The sequence below is a fragment of the Lissotriton helveticus genome, chromosome 3_2, assembly GCF_964261635.1.
Source record: "Lissotriton helveticus chromosome 3_2, aLisHel1.1, whole genome shotgun sequence".
Lineage (NCBI taxonomy): Eukaryota > Metazoa > Chordata > Amphibia > Caudata > Salamandridae > Lissotriton > Lissotriton helveticus.
In genome coordinates, this window is record NC_136062.1 from 311,918,596 (window position 1) to 311,935,265 (window position 16,670).

The window sequence follows — 16,670 nt, forward strand, 5'->3', positions numbered from 1 at the left end:
GTGTGTTTTTAGTTAAATAATTCAGTGGTAGATTGTCTCGTGCTGCCTGTCATAGGAGGACCCGCTTTTTCCTCTGGTCCAGAATTGTTCACTGTAAGTCTTGGGTAAGATTAATTCCCAAACAAAATATGTTTAATGCATTTCCTTATGTACAGCAGTTTAAAACGTGAGGCGTTACTCTTCCCATACAATTATGTATTTTAATTTATAGAGTGCATCAGTCTTTTTCATTGACTTAACATTAGTAACGTTTGAATGGGAACGCTTTTGTTTGGTGGCTAACGTAAAGGTATTTCTTGTCGAATCGTATGTTCCCTTTTTAAGTGCTTTTCATAAAATGTATTGATCACACTGATAAACCTCTGATGTCATTTTTGTTTTGTTTTATAGACTTGTGCTTCCACCATTGCCAAGTAATCCCGGCATAGTAAAAGACAAACCATCATATATGGCAATGACTTCTGCAGCAGAGAGAAAACGTAAATTACTAAGGTAAGATCATATGAGCGGACACACAAGAACATCTGTTTGTTTAATGGTAATTATGGATCCACTTTGTGTAGACACCACTAGATTTTATACTATTTACGGTCACAAATTTTAGTAATTACAGTGCGCGAAGTACCAATGGAGTAGCTGTTTAGTATAGCACTTCACAATTGCCGAAGTTGTACACCTGTTCCATCTCCTGATAATGAATGTCATATTAAATTGTAGCAACAATCATTTGTTGCGTCTGCACCACTTTGCAGCGGGTGGTCCATTGCACCTGGCTATTTTGAGTGAACTTATCTAACATTGTATCATTGTGTACATGTAGCCACAATTAGCAGAGGAGGGTGGAAGGGAAGTCTGAAACTGCATGTAGAATCAGCGGGTAGGTGGTTCGTTCTTGAAGGCTTGCGCAAATTCTTTATTTTTTAGATCTCGCCTGATACATTGCATTCACTGTTGCTTGTAAGACATTTTGTTTACTTAGAAGGGGTTTAGAACGTGTCCATTGCGGGAAACATCACTTACAACGCAACTTTTACCACGCAGTGCCTTTACGACGCAACTTTTACAACGCATTGCGCTGGGGGGCGCTCTAGGATAGGGAATGTATTTAATATACTATCCAACACCTTCCCTACTATCCACTGGGACTGGAGTTGGAATAGTAAATTAAATAAATCACTATCCAGCGCCTAAAAGCACTATGCGTTGTAATGGTATTCGTTGTAAATACCGCGTTGTAAAGGCATGCGATGTAAAAGTATGCGTTGTAACGTCATACATCCGTCCATTGCTTATCCTTTGGTTGGCTTTGTCATCACTCTCATTTGCCTGCTTTCCATTGGTCAGCGTGTACTGGTTTTAATTCCTCTTACTGGCATTTGGCCTTCCCCCGAAGCATTACCCAAGTACGGCTTCCTTGCCCAATGTCGTTCCACTACTTGTGCATTTGTAGCTACTTTTTTCTTGCTTTGGAGGCACTCCATAAGGTTTCACTGTCCAGAGCTTTGTTTGCCCCCTACTGTCCTCCTCCCACTACCAGTCATGTTGCTAGCCCCTGGCAACATCCTCCTGCTGTCTGTTGCGTTGCTTGCACCCTCCTCTTGCTGTGCTTCCTTTGGGAAAGTGCTCCTTTTTGACATGGTCAAAAAAAAGCCACTTATAGCCTTGTATTTGATGCAATTATAACTGAAGTGCATTTGGTTTCTACTAACCAGGCGCTCCGTGCCAGTGCTCTTTGCCTAAAGCAAGGTTACTGTTCAAATGTTTCCCAATTGACAAGATCTTTATCAACACTGTATGTTCCTAGTAAATGATATCCCTGGTAGCTAGGGCGTGAGTACTACAGAGGGTCCCTAAGGGCTGCAGCATGTGTTGTGCCACCCTAGGAGACCCGCCACCAAACTCATGTAGACTGCCATTGCAGTTTGTGTGAATTGGTGCAGACAAATGTGAAAACACAACACAACACAGCACACACCCTGTGTGCCATGCCCCTGGACACTGCATAAAATAGATGTAAGTCACCAGTGCAGCAGGCCTTACAACCTTAAGGCAGAGTGCATTATGTTTAAGGTTCCCTGTTTCCATCTTTTTTACAGATAAATACAGACAGAAAACATTAATTTTCTTGTCTGTATTTTTTTAACCTCATCGTTGCAGCGCGAATTCCGCCGCAGTGCTGAACATTCCGATCGTGGGCGTGGTCATGACGGCTCCCGGCAGTCATCAGCACACGCCCACCGTGACTCATGACGGCCGGGAGCGGTCATGAGCATGGAAGAGGTTAAAATGTGGATCAAAAAGGAAATTGGGTTGCTTTTTGAGTAGTACTAAATGTTGTCTGCCATGACTGCCAGGCCATTGGCTGTGTGGATTGAAAAAGAGGATCACAGACCTTAACGCCCTCAACTGCTCCTTGTCCCTAGCCACCTCAGTCAAATCCTTGGGCATCCTCTTTGACAACCGCCTAACTCTCAACTTACACATCAACAACTCTGCCAAAGGAGCCCTCTTTACCCTCCGTAACCTTAAGAAAATTAAGCCCTTCATCCCAATTGATGACTTTAAACTAGCAGTCCAATCTCTTGCTCTATCGCACATTGATTACGGCAATGCCATCCTCACCGGAATTCCCAAAACCCACCTGGCACCTCTTAAATCAGTGCTCGACGGCACGGCTAGGCTTATCACGGACTGCAAACGATTTGACCACATCTCCCCCGCCCTCAAATCCCTCAAATGGCTCCCCATTGAAGGTAGATCCACATATAAAACCGCCTGCATTACGCACAAAATCCTCCACCAAAACACACCAACATACCTCTCCAACAAACTGACCAAAGCAGGCTGCACGCGATCACTGAGAAGCTCCAACACCCTCCTAGTTATCCCCCCCTTCAGAAAAAGAATTCCACTCAGTCACGCTCCTTTTCAGGCAAAGCCCCACTTATTTGGAATGCCCTCCCAAAAGACCTCTGTTGTAACCAGTCCCACCCCAGCTTCAAAAAAGAATTCAAACTTCTTCTCCTTAATAAATACTGGTGTTTCTAATCACTCCCTCGTAGCCTCGCCCTCTGCATCACCCCACCTAGCTGCTCCGCATATGACTAGTGACCACCCGCCTGCCCAACCCCCTTTCCTTCAATCTGTTCGCCTTACCTCCCCTCCTTATGACCCTCAGTTTTTCTTGCATGTTTTTGTATACTTAGGTGAGGCTTCCCACCAAACTGTGACCGCTATATTGTACTTCTCATAGTGTCTAGCAATTGTTTTTACTTTTTTTTATCTAGATGTCATGTATCCTATGGGGACTTGCTCTTTTATTAACCCATTGTCTGTGCTTATACACACTGTACCTGTATTGAAACACCTTGTAAAGCACTCTGATACTCCTGGGTCCAGCCAGCGCTATATAAAACCTCTTAAATAAATAAATAGATAAGGGGGTTAAAAAAGAAAGAAGCAAAGAGGATTTAACAGCAGTAGATATGCACAAGGTTGATAGTGAAATTTGCATATTTTCATATAAGTGTAGTGATGTATCTTCTGTAGGTGATCACAGCACTGAAACCTGGCACACATTCAAGTTTGAGTGCATATTTATCGGTTAAATAAATGTGAAAATATACTAAATTCAGCCTAATTTTTCCACAAAACCCAAAATAAATATGGATAAATACAGATAAAATTAGCAAAAAATAAATATCATAAAAACAGATGGAATAGGCAAAAAAATAAATACCATAAAAGCAGAAGCCCTAATTATATTACATGTGAGGACATATCTGCATGATCAGATATGCCCCTGTGCTGTCTAGTTCAACTGCTGGATAGTACCTGTGAACAGGGAAGCCATCTTATTAACATGTTCTGGGCACTGGCCATTAATAGTTCCCCAGCTACATGATGGCTTCACTGAAACCTATGGTGTTTTTGTCAAACACCATATCTTAATAAATCCATACTGATGCCAGCAGTGGATTTATTAAAACATGCACCAAGAGGGCACCTTGGAGGTGCTCCCTGAAAACCTACCCACCTCTTAGTGTGCTAGCTGACTGGCATCCATCCTGCCACCACAGACCTGTTTCTGACCCCCCTGCAGGTAACAGCCCAAGCTCTCTGGGCCAGAAACCATGCCTGATCCAAAATAAGGTGTTCACACCTCCTCCAGCAAGATGGTGAGTGAATCTGCATACCAAGGCCAGGGACTTCAAAGGTCCTGCTGCCTTGGATATGTGACCCCAGCTTCAATCAGACTAGGGAGATGCCGCAACCCTGTCCTGATGCCCATTTGGCACTAGGACAGGCGGGAAATTAGATGTGCAAGTAGGTTTGCTGCTCTGCCAGGCCAGTCCACATTAAGATGGACTGCCATATGTGCACCATGAAAGAAAGGTTTCACCATTTTGATTTTGGTGGAACTAGGAACTCTGGGACAGGGTTATGCCTTTTCCCCACAGGATGTGGTCATATAGGAGGCGTAGTAACCCTAGGATAAGTAGCCCATTAGCTGCTACTCTTCACTCCCCTTAACCTCTTCGATGCTCATGACGAGCTGGACTCGTCATGGCACATAGTGGTCCTGTGCTCATGACGAGTCGAGCTAGTCATGAAACATCGCCCTCGAAATCCCTCTGGTGCGGGCACCAGAGGGATTCCCTTTGTGCCAAAAGAGCCTCAGGAGCTGGGGAAGAGCTTCCCCAGCTCCCGAGGCCCCCCCCCTCCCATTGGTTTCCCTGAAATGACGATCAGCGCTCACGTCGCGCTGATGTAATTTCAGTGAAACAAGCCAAGAGGCTCATTTCAGTTTCAGTTTGTACGTGCTCAGGGTGCTATCTCAGCCCCCTAAGCACGTAGAAACTCAGGAGAGGTATCGTTGGAAAGGGGAGAATCTCCCCTTTCCAATGGTACCCCTCGTAGCTGCTGCGATCCTCAAACAGGGATCCACCCACTAGGCACCAGGGAGGGGGGAGCGACCCCTTGGGCAAGGGCCGTTGCTCCCCTAATGAAACTATTGCCATAATTAGTCTTTCTGCCCCACCTGTAGGGGTAGATGGGTGCAGTAGCCCCCAGTCTGACGGGGGCGGGGGGGGGGGGGGGAGTAGAAAGCCCACTAGACACCAGGGATATTTTATATGATTAGTTTTTCTGGGGCAGTAGCCCCCAATCTGCCACCCTGGGGGGCAGAAAGACCACTAAACGCCAGGGATTTTGTTTTTGCACCATTTGTTTTAGGGTGGGGGCTGCCCAGAATGGGCACGCCAAAGCCCCCACCCACGCCACCATTACAGCCTTTCTGCCCCTTCTGGGGGGCAGATGGGGCAGTAGCCCCCAGTCTGCCCCCTGGGGGGGGGTAAAAAGCCCACTAGATGGGCAGGATTATTTGGGGGCAAATCTGAAGGGTGGGGGCTGCCCAAAATAGGCATGCCCCACCCTCTCCCCCGCAAAAATGACAGCCTCCCCCCCCGGGAGCAGATGGAGCAGGAGCCCCAAAAAAACACTAGACGCCAGGGATGTTTTTGTGCACATTTTTATTAGGGTGGGTGCATTGGCATGCCTGTATTTTGGCAACCCCCACCATAATTTAAATTTGCTCAAAGGAATCCCTGGCATCTAGTAGGCTTTCTGCTTCTCTGGAGGGCAGATGGGGCCATTATCCCCCAATCTGCACCCCCCGGGGCCGACAAAAAGCCCACTAGTCACCAGGGATTTTTTGTAGGCAAATGTGAATTAGGGTGGGGGTTGCCAAAAACAGACATGCCCATGCCTGCACCCCCTCCCCCGCAAAAATTACATCCTTCCTGCCACCCCGGTGGAGGGGGGGAGGGGGGGGGGGGAAACAGCCCTGTGGACTTAAGGGATTTTTTGGGCAAAATGGGCATTGGCATGCCCATTTTGGGCAGCCCCCACCCTAATTAACATTTGCCCAAAAAACTCCCAGGTGTCTAGTGAACTTTCAGACCCCCTGGGGGCATTAGCCCCCAATCTGCCCCGCCAGGTTGGGGTGGGGAAACCCTCTAGATGCCAGGGTTTTTTTGGGGTGCAAATTTGAAATAGAGTGAGCCGCCCAAAACGGGCATGCCCATGCCCCCACCCCCTCCCCCTCCCCCGCAAAAAGTACAGCCTTCCTGCCCCCGCGGGAGGCAGATGGGGCAGTAGCCCCCAATCTGCCCCCCCCCCCCCCGGAGGGGCAAAAAGCCCACTAGACGCCAGGAATTTTTTGGGGCAAATTTTTATTAGGGTGGGGGCATTGGCATGCCTGTTTTTGGCACCCCACCCCCCCCCCCCGCACTTAATATTTGCTAAAAAAAATCTCTGGTGTCTAGTAGGCTTTCAGCCCCCCTGGGGGGCAGATGGGGGCATTCGCCCCAATCTGCACCCCCGGGGGGGGCAAAAAGCCCACTAGTCACCAGGGATTTTTTGGGGCAAATTTGAATTAGAGTGGGGGCTGCCCAAAACAGGCATGCCCATGCCCCCACCCCCTCACCCGCAAGAATTGCAGCCTTCCTGCCCCCGCGGGAGGCAGATGGGGCAGTAGCCCCCAATCTGCCCCCCGGGGGGCAAAAAGCCCACTAGACGCCAGGGAGTTTTTGGGGAAATGTTTTATTAGGGTTGGGGCATTGGTATGCCCGTTTTTGGCAACCCCACCCTAATTACAATTTGCCCAAAAAACTCCCTGGCGTCTACTGAACTTTCAGCCCCCCCTGGGGGGCAGATGGGGGCATTAGCCCCCAATGTGCCACCGGGGATGGGGCAAAAAGCAGAGTTGGGCTGCCCAAAATGTGCATGCCCATGCCCCCAACCCCTCCCCCACAAAAATTACAGCCTTCCTGCCCCCCCCCCCCCCCCGAGGGGCTAAAGGCCCACTAGACGCCACAGATTTTTTTGGGCAAATTTTATTTAGGGTGGGGGCTGCCCACGGTGATGCCACACTTTTCCACACAGAAATGTGTGAAAAAACTTATTTTGTTTAAGCTAAAATTGAGGTTTGCAAGGGATGTAAGGAAACGTTGGGGGATCCACGCAAGCCATACCTCCTTGGAAGCCCCAGAGTGTCTAGTTTTCAGAAATGTGTGGGTTTGGTAGGTTTCCCTAGATGGCCGCCGAGCACGGGGCCAAAAACCCACTTGACCCCCCCTTGCAAAACCAGGTGGTTTTGAGATAGGCAATTTTTATGTCGCCTCACTACGTTTTGGGCCCTTGCCTGTCGCGGGTACTTGTGCCTCCCACACAAGTGAGGCACCATTTTTATCGGGAGACCTTGGGGAATGCTGGGTGGTAGGAAATTTGTGTGAGCCCAGTGATGCCACACTTTCCCACACAAAAATGTGTGAAAAAAGTGATTTTTTTCAGCTAAAATTGAGGTTTGCACAGGATTCTGGGTATGGAAACGCTGGGGGATCCACGCAAGCCATACCTACTTGGAAGCCCCTGGGTATCTAGTTTTCAGAAATGTGTGGGTTTGGTAGGTTTCCCTAGATGGCTGCCGAGCACGAGGCAAAAAACCCAGGTGACCCCTCCTTGCAAAACCAGGTGGTTTTGAGATAGGCAATTTTGATGTTGCCTCACTACGTTTTGGGCCCTTGCCTGTCGCGGGTACTTGGGCCTCCCACACAAGTGAGGGACCATTTTTGTTGGGAGACCTGGGGGAACGCTGGGTAGTAGGAAATTTGTGTGAGCCCGGTGATGCCACACTTTCCCACACAAAAAAGTCTGAAAAAAGGATTTTTTCAGCTAAAAGTGAGGTTTGCACGGGATTCTGGGTAAGGAAACGCTGGGGGATCCACGCAAGCCATATCTCCCTGGAAGCCCCTGGGTGTCTACTTTTCGGAAATGTGTGGGTTCTGTAGTTTCCCTAGGTGCCAGCAGAGCTAGGGTTCACAAACTACAGCTAGTCACTTTGCCAAAAAAGAGTCATTTTTCACTGCGAAATTGAGGTATGACCACTTTGCGTTTGCACCGTTTCCTGTCACAGGCACTAGGCCGACCCACACATGGGGGACGCGGGTGGGTGGAAATTCGTGGATCTTGCAGATTCCAGGACTTTCCACTACAGAAATGTTGGGAAAATGTGGGTTTTTTGACAATTTTTTAGGTTTGCAAGGAATTCTGGGTAACAGAACCTGGTGGGAGGCAGTCAAGTCACCCCATCCTGGATTCCCCTGGGCGTCTAGTTTTCGAAAATGTATAGGTCCGCTAGGTTTCCCTAGGTACTGGCAGAGCTAGTGTTCAAAAACTACAGCTACACACTTCGCAAAAAAAGGCTAACTTTTCATTGTGAAAATGTGGTGTGTTCACGTTGGGTTTTGAGCCATTTCCTGTCGTGGGCACTATGCCTACCCACACAAGTGAGGTACCATTTTTATCGAGAGACTTAGGGTAATTCAGATATGTAAAGCAACTGTTATTACCTATTGATTTTCGATGCATTTCTGCCTTCCAAATGAAAGACATTGTGTAAAAAAAAAATGACTGATATTTCTCATGCTAGTATGAGTATTCCAAATTTTGAAAATGTGCAAATATATACTGTTTCTAAACTCTATAATTTGTTCCCATTTCAGAAATACATAGGTGTCTTTCATACTAATTTTTCCATGTATACATTTTCCCACAATAATTGCTATATTCACTAGTGCGGCAGTTTTTGACTCTGGGTTCGTCTGGTTCTTGGTGTACCTACAAGTCCTATATATCCCCACAACCATGAAGGTCCAGCGGATGTAACAGTATATTGCTTTCAAAGAGCTGTCATAATTACAAGAAGGTACAGGTGAAAACGTTGACACAAAAGGCTGTTTTTTTCAACTAGTTTTCAATTTTTCCTATATTTCACTGTTTGTTTTTATAAAGAAACCTTGATGGATCTACACAAATGACCCCTTGCTGAATTCAGAATTATGTCTACTTTCTCAAAATGTATAGCTTTCCAGGATCCATCATTGCTATCACACCCATTTCTACCATTAACTGGAAGAAGGTTAAAAGCACAAAAAATAGCAAAAATAGGCTATGTCCCAGATAAATGCCAAAACTGTGTAAATAATGTTGGTTTTCTGACAAAAGTGTGTCATTCCCTAAAAGCAGGGGGAAATGGTGATTTCAGCCCCACAACCCCTTTTTTGATAACATTTGCATGGAAAAACCCAGACGCTTTCATTTGCAGCCCGTTTTTCCAATTTTTCCACAAAAAACATTTTGCTGTATTTTGGCTAATTTCCAGGATCCTCCTAGGGGAATCCACAAACCCTGCGTACCTTTAGATTCCCCATGATGTTGGAAGAAAAGGACGCAAATTTGGCGTGGATAACTTATGTGGTCAAAACGTTACAGGGGCCTAAGCGTGCACTACCCAAATAGCCAAAAATAGGCTTAGCACGGGGGTGAGGGAGGGGGAGGTCTAGCAGTGAAGGGGTTAACACCCCTAAATTCAGTATTTAAGTGGCCCGTGTAACCAGGGCTGCAGATTTCCCTGACACAAGGAGGACTAAGAATAGCCGAAGAAGTGAGAACAGCGAACTACTGGTGGGCTTCGGTGACAAACCCTGCCTGCTCCTGTCCCGAAATTGTGACAACCCGACTTGTCCTGCAGCTGTGCACCCTCTAAAAGCCTCGTAGGGCCTTCAGCACTTCGCTAAGCCATCAGCATCTCCATTGAAGTGGAGGAGCCACTTACCTGCAGCCACTGACTGCAACGTCCGGTTCACCGTTCTGTTGACCACCGGGTCCACCAATGCAGCATCTCTCAGGAGGAGGTCACTGTGCTCCAAGAGGTCGGATCCATCTCCTCACCAAGTGTGAAGACAGCAGGACCAACTGGAGCCGCCCTACACCAATGCTCAGAGTATCGGACTCCTTGCAGCAACCAAAGCTTGTTTGAGTCAAGTCCGGACTCCAAAATCACAAAGACTGACCAACTGACGGGGGACAGCCGCATCGCAGAGGCCAGCATAGCGCCTTGACACCTACAGGTATTAGTGCGCTCTACAACTGCTATCCTATCCTATCTTGGAGTGTGGCCCAGCTGTCCTGTTTTGTCAACCTTTGCTGGTCTAACCAAGAACCATGGGTGCCTTTGACGCATGGACACCAGCTGACCAAAGCCCCCTGCACCTGCGCTCCCCAGCCTGGGGCCACAACAACTAACTGTGCTTCCCTGCTCCCAGTATCCTCACAAACCAAGCTCCCATTGGGAGCTCAAGGACTTTTCCCCAAGTCCCCCTTTACAGTCTGTTTCTAGGTGGCCCTCTTCTTTGCATACAGTGTATCGGCAAGCCAATTCAGTGAGGGGAACTGGCTGGGAGGCCGCCCAGCTCGACGCAGCAGTGCACCTGGCGCCAGGGGATAGCGGAGGCTGCCTGCAGATCCGCCTAGTGCGGCAGGCAGACAAGACCTCTGAACTGCGGCTGGGTCTGAGTGGGCTGCAGCCTCTCTCAACTTGTCCCTGCTGACCACCACTGTGCTGAAGATCCCGGCCTGGCAGAGACCCAGCGCGGAGCGGTACAACTCCATTAAACATATCACAGTGGCAAGGTAGAAGCGGTAGCAGCAATGGGGGGGGTAAGAGCCGGTGGCTGCAAGTGTAAACCCCCCCTCCATTCATCACCACGAATACCCCGGGGAGAAGCTGCCCACGCTCATGACTGAGGCCTGCCCTGTGCGGTGTGGTAGACAGCAGCTGAGTGTGTTTTTGGCAAAGCGAGGCAGCTCAGCACTGCACTGCACTGCGCTGCTCTGTGATGAGTCCCCGCATGGCATAGGTGGGATACGACAAACTCTGATCACAGCGACAGCCGGTCCCAACATAAAGGCAGCATCTAGGCACAACAGGAAAAATTGGGAAAGAGTAGAGGCCTGGTGGATAACATTGCACTGACTGCTGTACTTGGTGCTTGAATTAACTGTGGATTTTGGTGGGGGGGGGGGGTGATTTCGAGCAGGGGCGCCGTGCGTTGTGGGATTTGGGGGAACCAAAACGCCCCGCTTTGGCCAGTGATGCGGACCCAAGGTAGGCATTGTACCGGACCCTGCTACTAGCGGACCGAGGAGGCAGACGCCTGTGCGGAGGGGTTCGGTGGGGGCCTGTGCCCCTACAAGAAAGAGACACTGTAACAGGCACAACTGCCCTGGCAAAATACACTCCCTGGCATGTGGGAAAGGAAGCGAGCCATGGCCAAAGCAGATGCAAGGCAACCAAAGATCTCCTTTGAGCAGTGCAAGACCCCCAACGGGTGCATCCCCCCTGTAGAGGAGCAATCGGAAACAACCATGAACCCCTCATCGGCTCCAGAACCAAACATCTGTGAAATTTTCACAGACCTAAAGCAATCCCTGTCGGCTATTGACCTCCGAATTGACTGTCAGATCGCCTGGATCGGCTCGGCGACAAGGCATTGAATCACAATGGACACATCGCCGAGGTCGAACAGCGGACCTCTGCGCTAGAAGATGAGGGAACTACTACCCGTGAGAAATTGCTACGCAACAATTTGCAAATTCTTGGAATTCCAGAGACCACAGCAATGACCCGGGTCGAGGACTATGTTGAAGAAATGCTCCGGTCCATCTTTGGTGATTCCCTGTCAGCGGTTTGTATAGTTGAGCGGGCTCACAGGTCTTTTGGTCGGAGAATCCCCCCGCCCCAGGGAGCCCCAGCCAGACCAATAATTGCGAGACTCTTCTACCATAGGGACCACAATGTTGTGCTTCGCAAAGCTCGAGAACTGCAGGAAACCATGTATCAGGGCAACGCATTTTCATTTTTCCCCGATTTCACTTTGACTGTCAGGGCAGCCAGGAGAGAGTTTGTGCTGGTAAAAAGGTTGCTGCAGCACCAGGACATCAAGTACTCTCTGCTTTATCCTCCGAGGCTCTGTATTTTTCACTCTAGCAAAACCACGTTCTTCACAGATCCCAAATCCGCTGCCAAGTTTTTACGTAGTCTCGAGCACTCCAAAGCAACAGCATGTGTAGATAAAGGCCTGGATGAAGAGGACCCTCTTAGCAAAAACAACTAAGAACCTGGACGAGCGCTAAGATGCTGGCTAAACTGGGGTCTCCATGGCTCGGCTGGACTTGATTCTATCCTGGGCTTTTCCACAAGTTGTACCTCTCCCGTACATTAACTACACAGGAACCGAACATGGTTGCCCGACTGCTTGAGAGGCTATCCCTCTTGAGCGCTTCCTGTTAAGACACCCATCATTCAACCGCTGGGATACGCGGAGTCCCTAGTGCCACCCTCTGGGATGAGTCCCATGTTATACTTCTCAGATGGCCCATTGGGATAAGGGTAATACCTTTCAGCCATGTTGGGTGGCTGTAGTGGGTGGGGGGTGTTTTTCTTTGGGTTATGGGTTGGTTAAATTGGCTGAAATGTTCTTTTTTCTTCCCTCCCCCCCCCCCCCTGGCCTCCCGTTAACAGGAGCTGGGGGCTGTCTCGGAGCCGGCGTACATGGATGTGTCTAATTGCACGCATGGGCGAGAATGCTTACAGAGTGACCACACTAAGAGTGGTAACATGGAATGTACGTGGCCTGAATGATTGTAGAAAAGTGCGACTGGTTGCAGCGTATGTATCTTAACCGTCATGGTGCGGACATCTGCATTTTGCAGGAGCTGCACTTGTCGGGAGATAGCTGTGCGCGCCTGGGGGCGGGATGGATGCGAGAAAAATTCATAGCTGGTTCTTTGAACTATACTAGGGGTACAGCCATCATTCTTAGGAGGGGGCTCCCATGGCACACGCGCACCGTGCTATGCGACCCTCAAAGAAGATATGTAATGGTTGCCGGGGTGCTTGGAGATCGTCCGGTCGGGGCTGATATCGGTGTATCGCCCCAATATAGATGATCTGCATTTCTTTTGTGAGGTTTGGCGGCTAGCTGAGACATTGGGCCTCGGAGCTCTTTTATGGGGGGGGGGGAGATTTCAATGTGATCTTAGATTCAGCAAAGGACAGATCTGGTAGATCCCGCCAGCCTCACCCGCATTGGCAGAACAGCTGCAGGCCCTCATGGAGGACCATGAATAGGTAGATGTTTGGCATCCTTCACAGTAAGGAGGGAACATGTGTATCCACAGCGGGCCCCACCTGGTCCAGAATTGATTATTGGTTAACATCACAAGATGTAGACACTTGGGTCCACACTAGCAATCACCTTGCCCGTTCCCTCTCAGATCACGCTCCGGTTCTGCTGGAACTCTCACTGCCTGGCGCACCGGAACGGACATTCAGCTGTAGGCTCCCCTCTGGTGCACTTCGGTGCCAGGTTTTCCGGGAAGCGATCAGGACTGCCATAATTGAATATTTTGATATAAATATTGACTTGGTGGACTCCCCGTCCACGTTGTAGAAGGCATTTAAATCCGTTATTAGAGGCAAGTGCATCGCCAAGCAGGCAGGAGTACTGCGCTCGCTTAGAGGGGATCTCAGGTGCCTTTAGTTGGAGATACGAGTGCTTGAGTCAGAGTACTTTGCATCCAGCCATTTAGCGACCCTAGGACGAATCAAGGAAAAGGTGGTGGAGTTTGAGGGAGCAGCACATGGAGAGAGACATAATCTGAGGAAGGAGGCCCATGCTCACCAATATGGCAAAGGAGATTGAGCTGAGAAAACACTGGCGAGCCTCCTTAAAAAGCACATGCAACAGGGAGTGGGAAGGTATAGTGGTTGTCATGCACATCCCGATTTAACCCCTTTTCTTGACTCGATTGAACTGGTATGGCAAAGTACTGTCATTGTAGATACCTTGACGAGCCTTTCTCAAAGGAGGTGACCGGTGTGATACAGGCTGTGCCTCCAACTCCAGAGCCTCAAGAAGATATAATCAGGTATATATATATTAAGGTAATAAATAAGGCAACACAGAGATATGGAATACAGCTGGAAAAGGAAAAACAAGAACCATGTTTTATGCTGGAAGCTCTCCTGCCTATACAATCATGGAGCAAATTTTTACCAATGCTTCGAGTGTCTTAGATCATTGAAAGGGGGGTCCTCAAAGAACCAGTTACATGTAAAGTAGTCGCACATAGGGCAGAGTACAAACATTCTTCTAAGGACCCAATTCATATCAAAGGAACTACCCCGGCAGATTCAGTAATTGCATCGACAGCAAGGAAAAGAGCCAATGTCCCAACTACCACAGGACCTCCTCCAGATAAGGAGAGCTAAAGAATGGACCTCATTGGACAAAAGGTGGAAAGTGGTGCTGCAGTCCAATGATGCATTGCAAACTCCAATCACACTGCTAAATTGCCATGCTTCACAAAATTGGTAAGAAATATGGGACCTTATGAAACATCTCCCAGAGCAGTACCATAGGAGGGCTGCTCAGCTAGTGGAGGATTGTAAAAATATTGCCACTACCTCTTTGAAATCGCAATTGGATGCAGCAGAAACATCCGGAAGACAGATAAATATCACGGAGAGAGGCCATACCTGGCTAGGAATCTCAGGTTTTAAACCGGAGTGCAAACTAAAATACTAACCCTTCAATGGAGAACAGCTGTTCAGGAGTGCAGTGAACGAGACCCTGAATCAATTGAAAAAGGATAATGAGACTGCAAAGTCAATGGGGGCTCTACAGTTCAGAGGAAACATGCACAGATGATAAATACTATCAAGAAGACCTACAGGAAGGGGTCCCTTTCAGGCAGGAACATCTCCCCAAACGTGCCAACAGTCGTTTTAGGGAAGTAACTAGTCGGGACAACAACAACAATCACAAACCTGGCAGTATCAACAAGATTTACAGTCCTTTCATGGACATCCGCGCAGAAGAGGACAACCACAGAGGGGGCGCCCCCCAGCAAGCAAGTGATTCTTCAGAATTCACAACGGACAGTCAGCTAACATCCAAGAGTGCACCAACAAGTGTTCAAATACAAGAGCTCCTACACTCAACACCAATAGGAGGCAGATTAAGGATGGAAGAATATCACCACGGATGGCTTCTACAACTTATACAATTTAGATATTGCATAGAATTAAACAACGTACCTCCAAGCAAATGTCAAAGAAGAAAGGTACATTCAAAACAAGAAACAGCCAGCCTACTCAAGGAAGTAGAGATGCTGACAAAGGAGGCTATAGAGTTAGTGTCAAGAGGGGAAAGAAACATGGGAAACTAATCAACATATTTCTTAATACCAAAGTAGATGGGTCGCTCAGACCAATTCTAGACCTCAGATTTAAAACAAGTTCATAAGAACTCAAAAGTTCAAGATGACTACAATACAAAGGGTAATACTACAAATACAACTGGGGAATTATATGCCCACAATATATTTAAAAGACTGATACTAACTCATTCCCATGAATGCAGGTCACAAGAAATTCCTCAGCTCGATCGTAAACAAAGAACACTACCAGATAAAAGTACTGAGCACCAAGAGTATTTACAAAGTGCCTAGCAACTGTGACAGCGCATCTGCGGAGGCAGGGATAATACATCTATCCCTGTCTGGCCAGTAAGAGCAAAGTCATTACAAAAATGCAAAGCGCACATGCAACCAGTGATAATGCTGTGTCAACTAGGGTTCTCAATTCACAGAGAAAGTCTACACCAGAACTGGAGAAAATATCCTTGGGTGCGAGAATAAATTCATTACAAGGGAAAGTTTTTCCAAGTGAGAAGAGAACAATGGCACTTCTGAAGTAGAGACAACTCTTACGGAAGTGGAAAGCTCTGACAGTGAGGACAGTGGGGAAGCTTCTGGGAATAATGGCTTCTTCATTCAGTTAATACCAAACACAAGACTTCATTTGAGACCATTTTTGGAATGGTTGTAAACTCAATAGGCACATGCAACAGGGAGTGGGAAGGTATAGTGGTTGTCATGCAGAAGATAAAGGAAGAGATAGCATGGTGGAACAAGCACATATACTGCAAGGAAGAACTTTCACACAGCTAATTCCTACAGTGATCTTAACAACGGACTCCTGACAGAGGGATAGGGGGCACACATGAACAATCTCAAAGTCAGGGGAGTCTGGAAGGACCAGCATGCAGAACAGCACTTCAGCCTCCTAGAACTGAAAACAGTATTCCTAGTCTTTTAAAAAGAGCTCTGGGGGAAACCAATATTGGGACAGACTAACACAACCACCATGCTTTGTTTAAACAAACAAGGAGGGACCCAGTCAATACCACTGTCAAAACTAGCAAAAAAAAACTGTGTGAGAAGGTGGCTTGGTATATGCAGTCCACACGACCCTTGATGTATGAGGTCAAAGATAACCTTACTGAAAGCTATCCTAGTGGTAGCTATGGAGAGCAGCCTTCAGGCTTAATCTTGAAGGAATATAAAGCAGCTTGTTTTTACCAGAATATCACCTCTAGAATGACTAATTGAAAGGAGAACCACACAGTAATTATATAAAAATATGTATTTAATAATATAACTATCTCTACTAATCTCAAGAACATAAAGCACGCAATACTAAATTGATAGAACACATGTAAGTAGCACAATACACAGTGTGCTCCGGGGGGCCGGACCATTACCTAAAAAATTGGTATAACAATCGCGACTTCAATAGACACAGTGCCTGGAGCACGTAGAATCGCTGGGACCCCAAGGAACCGACGAAGGCAGTGACACAGGGCGCCCACGGAGGACAGGTGCAGTGAGGAAACACAACCACGTGCTCCGTACAACTCTAT

The 16,670-nt window shown here is 47.9% G+C and overlaps 1 protein-coding gene across 3 annotated transcripts in view; it reads left to right on the plus strand.

Moving 5' to 3' along the window:
- The window catches only part of KIF18A (kinesin family member 18A), a 379,530-nt gene that overhangs the window by 297,050 nt on the left and 65,810 nt on the right, over positions 1-16,670 (plus strand). For all 3 annotated transcript variants that reach the window (XM_078684198.1, XM_078684201.1, XM_078684200.1), the window contains one exon: positions 391-492. In XM_078684198.1, the coding sequence (XP_078540324.1) occupies positions 391-492 (102 nt within the window). The remainder of the gene's footprint in view (positions 1-390; positions 493-16,670) is intronic.